The sequence below is a fragment of the Protobothrops mucrosquamatus genome, unplaced genomic scaffold (assembly GCF_001527695.2).
Source record: "Protobothrops mucrosquamatus isolate PMUCROS unplaced genomic scaffold, P.Mucros_1.0 scaffold_311, whole genome shotgun sequence".
Lineage (NCBI taxonomy): Eukaryota > Metazoa > Chordata > Lepidosauria > Squamata > Viperidae > Protobothrops > Protobothrops mucrosquamatus.
The window spans coordinates 1,026,240-1,032,239 of record NW_015386387.1 but is presented as its reverse complement, the minus strand read 5'-3'; the positions used below and the strand labels follow the sequence as shown (position 1 = coordinate 1,032,239).

General features: G+C 42.1%; 1 protein-coding gene across 1 annotated transcript in view; it reads right to left on the bottom strand.

Moving 5' to 3' along the window:
* The window catches only part of HDAC4 (histone deacetylase 4), a 111,876-nt gene that overhangs the window by 12,846 nt on the left and 93,030 nt on the right, over window positions 1-6,000 (bottom strand). Inside the window, exon 9 of the mRNA XM_015832185.1 lies at window positions 3,649-3,768. Within this exon, the coding sequence (XP_015687671.1) occupies window positions 3,649-3,768 (120 nt within the window). The remainder of the gene's footprint in view (window positions 1-3,648; window positions 3,769-6,000) is intronic.

Below are 6,000 nucleotides of genomic sequence, written 5' to 3'. Positions count from 1 at the left end.
AGCACAGAATACGCCTTCTGGAGTGGCCCAGTCAAGAGTCCTGACCTCAACACGATTGAAATGTTGTGGCATGGCCTTAAGAGAGCGATTCACACTAGACATCCCAAGAATATTGCTACACTGAAACAGTTTTGTGAAGAGGAGTGGTCCAAAATTACTCCAGATCGTTGTGCAGGTCTGATCTGCAACTACAGGAAACATTTGGTTGAGGTTATTGCTGCCAAAGGAGGGTCAACCAGTTATTAAGTCCAATGGTTCACATACTTTTTCCTCCCTGCGCTGTGAATGTTTACATGTTATATTCAATTAAACCATGACAACATGTAATGTTTGTGTATTATTATTTTCAGCAGACTGTGTTTTTCTATTGTTGTGACTTAGATGACGTTCAGAGCACATTTTATGACCAATTCATGCAAAATTCCGCGTTATCTCAAGGGGTTCACATACTTTTTCTTGCAACTGTATAAGGCCCAACTGAAATTGGGAGAAAGCATGTCTACGCATTTGCAGTCCATGAGAAAGACAGTCCTAGAGTTAGAAGAAAGTGGAATGACTTTTACTGAGGCACAAAAGGTGTATGTGGTGCTCAGTTCATTGGATACTTCATGGGATGTCCTAGTGACTAATTTAGAGTCCATGCAAGAGAGGGACTTAACCATGAATTATTTGACTGGCTGGTTGCTGGAGAAGGAACAGGAACGGCTGGAAAGGCAGCAGAGACGAGGTGACGCCAACACATAGACCAGGCCTAAAACTGTAATGTCCAAAGATGCCAGCAGAGCAGCCGAGAACATTTGCATGGTGAAATGCTGCTTCACATGTGGTTCTACAGAGCATCTCTGTAGAGCAGCGAAACAAGGTCGTAGAGATACACAACCGACATTTTCCCTGGCAGCATTAACTGAAAAAAATACTTGGCTATTGGACAGTGGGGTGAGTCAGCATATCACAAATGACCTACAAATGTTTTCAAACCTAAGACCAGCTAAACAAACATTTGTTAGCTTGGCTAATGGACAATAGGCTGCTGTTAAAAGGGAAGGTAAAGTTTATGTACCTGGTATTGGAGAAACATTGGACAATGTATTATATGTACCAGTGTTAGACCATAATTTACTCAGTATTTTAAGCTTGGATAATATGGGGTATGAAGTACTGTTTGCAATGGGTCTATACACCATCAGGAAAAGTGGCAGGATTTGTGTACAAGGTGTTAAGCTGGATAATTTATACGTGTTAGGGAAGCAGCAGGATGGTTGTGCACGAACACTTACAAACACTCCCACTCATGATAATTGTGTACATTTATTAAACAGGAGGTTAGGTCATGCAAGTTTTAGAGTGCTGCAAAGGATGCCAGACCTANCCCTGCGCTGTGAATGTTTACATGTTATGTTCAATTAAACCATGACAACATGTAATGTTTGTATATTATTATTTTCAGCAGACTGTGTTTTTCTATTGTTGTGACTTAGATGACGTTCAGAGCACATTTTATGACCAATTCATGCAAAATTCCGCGTTATCCCAAGGGGTTCACATACTTTTTCTTGCAACTGTATATGCTCAATATATTAGTAGGGGCAGTACAGGGGAGCCTTTACCAATTAGGTATGGGAAATTCCCATGCTGACTAGAAAGTTTCAAACCAAAGCATCTGAATGGCACAGATTTGAAGTAAGTTGGAATAGGTGAAAAGAATATGTATCCTTTCTATTTTTAAATTGCAAAATCAGCATTACACAGACGGGGCAATTAATTTCTCACATTAACAAGAAACCATACCTAAATTACAAGTATTACTGTGAGAACGTTTTCATTTAAACATAAGAATATTATTTAATCTGAGAGAATCCTCTGATGGCGTGATAAACAACAAAATGAGAAGCAGAGATTTAAACATGATTATTTATTTATTTCTGCCTTTGAGTTAATCCTGGGAGTATCTTCTACTGGTACAGGTAGTCCTCAATTTACAATTACAATTGGAGTTTCTGTTGTAAGTTGTGTCAGATCTGATTTTACAACAATTTTTATAATAAAGTAAATCCACCTTTCCCATTTTTTTTTGGGTTGGAAATTGGCAAAAAAAGTCACAATCACATGATGGCAAGATGTGACAACCAGCTGCAAATGTGACCTGGTTACCAAATGCCCGAATTGTGATTATGTAACTGCAATGGTCATAAGTGCAATACAGATTGTAAATCACTTTTTCCAAGGCCATCATAACTTGGATTTTCATTAAATGAATGGTGGTGAGGATTCCCTATATGATAAATAATAACATGCCAAGAAGGGATTAATAATACAATTAATTAGATTTAATTCATTCATTCATTATTAATGCTTCTCCTGGTAATTGCCTGGACTAATCCCTACAGTTATCTTGTGAGATTTTGGTAGTGATTTGCCATTGCTTGCTTCCTAGAACTGAGAGAGAGTGGCTGACAACTCTTCTGGAAACAGAGATCTGGTGTTCTTCCTAGGATCTGCTCACTCTCCCAACTTAATTCCTGTTATAGCCCAAGTGCTCTTATCATCATTTTGGTCTTTGTCACAGTTTCTCTAGTTCTCCCTTCAGGCCCCGATACTTCTACAGTCTTTCATACTTCTTCCTGATGTTGCTGTCCCTTAGCATCACTACAGCTATCCCCACCGTTTTTTGGTCCTTGTCTACTACCACAGTATCTGGTTGATTGGATAGTACCTGCCTGTCCATCTGGATCTGGAAACTCGACAGGATCTTAGTCCTATTATTCTCTACAATGTTCTATGGAATTTCTCATCTGGATTTGGAAGAGTCTAACTTACACTCTGTGTAGATGTTCCTGTACATAATGCCAGGTATTTGGTTGTGTTGTTCAGTACATGCTATTCTTGCTTGTACCTTACACCCTGACACTATGTGTTGGACTGTTAACGGCACTGAAAAAAGTGACTTATGACCCTTGCATCATTCCCATGGTCATGTAATTTACATTCAGATGCTTGTCAACTGACTCATATTTATGATGGTTGCAGTGTCCTGGTGTCATCTGATCCCCTTTTTCAACCTTCTGACAAATGTAAGTCAATGGGGAAGCCAGAGTCACTTAACAACCGTGTTACTAACTTAAAGACTGCAGTGATTCATTTAACAACTGTGGCAAGAAAAATCATAAAATGGGGCAAAACTCAGTTAACAAATTTCTCACTTAGCAACATATATTCTGGGTCTCAATTGTGGTTGAGTCCTGATGGCGCAGTGGTTAGAACGCAATATTGCAGGCTAACTCTGCTCATATTCTGAAGTTCGATCCTGGCAGGGTTAGAGGTTGACTTAGCCTTCCATCCTTCTGAGGTCAGTAAAATGAGGACCCAGATTGTTGGGGGCAATATGCTGACTCTATAAACCTCTCAGAGAGTGCTGTAAAGCAATATAGAGCGGTATATAAGTCTAAATCCTATTGCTATTGTTATATCCATATATCTATATCTAAATTTTATATATAGATAAAATACAAAACATGAAGCACTTACATTGCTACAATTATATTTAGCTGTCATGGATTTGAGGGATGAGGCTAAACAATTTCAGAGAATTAAAAACTAAAACATTTACTTCTGAAAATGGAAGAAATCACATATTTATCATATTATTACCTCATCAGGGGCTCCACTGCCTGGGAAGAAATTTCCATCATCGTAGCGATGTAGTGAAATATAAAGGACATTGGGATCACTGTAGAAAGCTTGCTGCGTACCATTTCCATGATGTACATCCTTAAATGACAGACATAGCAATATGTCAGGATTACTTACAAGTGGCTTTGTACGTGAAAACCTCTTAGGATGGATCAATTATGGAAGTAAATAGCCCAACTATATGTAACATAGTATGCTTTAGATCTCATCTCAGAATATGTTGGGATTTTAAATCACCATGGTTTTCCCACAGTATAGGTACAGTTTTAAATGATCATAGATGGATGCGCTAGTCACATCCCATAAATTTTAATGTACATTTTGGAGTTGAAGTTCTTATATGAATAGAGCTCATAACTTTGTGTGTTTGTTTGTTTGTGTATAACATTTATTGGCTGCCCATCTTACCTTCCGGTAACTCTGGGCGGCTTACAATCTTAAAAATGAAAACTGTATAAAGATAAAAGCCTAAATAGGATACACACACAAATATAGTGGCCCAATTAAAAGATAGGAACACAGGAGCAGAATAGAGGAAAGGTGGGATCTGCTGTTAATCGATCAACCACCTTCACTGTTATGCTCTCCCATTGGAGCCCCAAGCCAACTGGCAGAACCAGGTTTTTAGGCTCTTATGGAAGGTCGGGAGGGTTGGAGCCAACCTCACTCAAGATGTTCCATAGGGCAGGTACAATGGCAGAGAAGGCCCTTCTCCCGGACCTCCCTGGCTGTACTACTGGGGCTGACAGGACCCACAGCATGCCTCCTTTGCTGGCATAGGTGGGGCAGGCTAATCCCAGTGGGATGAGAGGGTCCCTTAAGTCATTACAGTGACCATTTTCACAGAACTGGTGGTGCCATCCTGAGGGCGCAAGGGGAGCGTGGTAGCCCTCCTGGACTCAAGCTGTACCAGGTGCCTGGTCAGCTCTGCCCTTGTTGCGAAACTAGGTCTGAGACTCAGACAAAGTGCCTGTGGCTTTTTGCCAGCTGGACAACTTGGTAGCAGGGGGGCCTGAGCAATGTTCGTCACCGAACCAATATAGGTGGGAATAGGGGCTCATATGGAAACCTTGAGCTTTATTGTGATGTCAGGCATGGAGAGACCCCTTGTGTTGGGGTTGGCATAGCTACTGAAGTTGAATCCTTATGTAAACTGGAGAAGGAAAATGTTAAAGATTCGACGAGCTAGCCCCAAGGGGAAAATGAAAGAGAGACTTGAGGTCCCTACCCCTAAGCCACTGAGGGCAAAGCCAAGAAGGGAGGTGGGAGCTGTGACAAAGGAACGCCCGAAGGGTGATCCCTGGATTCCTAAAGAATATTGGGATCTATGAGATGTTTTCAATGAAAAGAACTCAACTGCTCAACTGATCGCTTCATAGAAATCTTACTGGGAGCTAAATTGCCCAAGCCCAATCTGTATTCTATGATCCCCAGAAAATTAGAGGAACTGCAGGCATTCATAGACAAAAACCTAGAGTGTGGTTTCGTACAACCCGCCAGACCGTGAGTGGCTGCCCAGGTGCTGTTTAGGAAGAAGGATGGGTTCTTTCGTATATGTATAGACTACTGTGGGCTAAAGACTATTTGCATGGAAAATGTCTACCCACTGCCCCTAATGAAGGATATGCTAGCCTATTTGGCAAAGGGGAAGATTTTTACCAAGTTGGACTTGCAGGAAGCATATGACCGGGTTAAGCGATAGGATGGGAGACCACCAGGATAGGCCAGGAGGAGGGGGCAAGGGGATGGTGAAAGGGCAACATGGCAGGACTAAAGCAGGACTTCCCTCAGACCCTCCTTCCCTCTCGTTCCAATCTCCCTCCCTCCCTCCCTCCTTCCTATCTTCCCTGCCTCCCTCCTTCTCATCTCCTTCCTTCCTGTTTCCATCCCTCCCTGCCTCTCATTCCAATCTCCTTCCTTCAGTCCTGTTTCCCTCCCTCCCTGCTTCCCTTTCTCATTCCAATCTCCTTCCTTCCTTCCTGTTTCCTTCCTTCCCTCCCTCCCTCCTTCTTTGCCTCCCTCTTTATCATTCTCATCTCCTTTCTTCCCTTCGTTTCCCTCCCTCCTTCCCTATCTCCCTCTTTCTCATTCCCATCTCCTTCTTTCCTTTCTTCCTGTTTCCCTCCCTCCCTCCCTCTTTCTCATTCCCATCTCCTTCCTTCCCTTCCTTCCTTCCTTCCTTTCCTCCGTGTCCAGGAAGGGACAAGGGGAGGGAGAGAGGTTGCCATAGCTTGAAAGGCCACTGTAAATTCCTGGACAAGAGCTGCACAGCCTTAAGAGCAGAGTGGCGGGAAGATATTTGTGATGAGA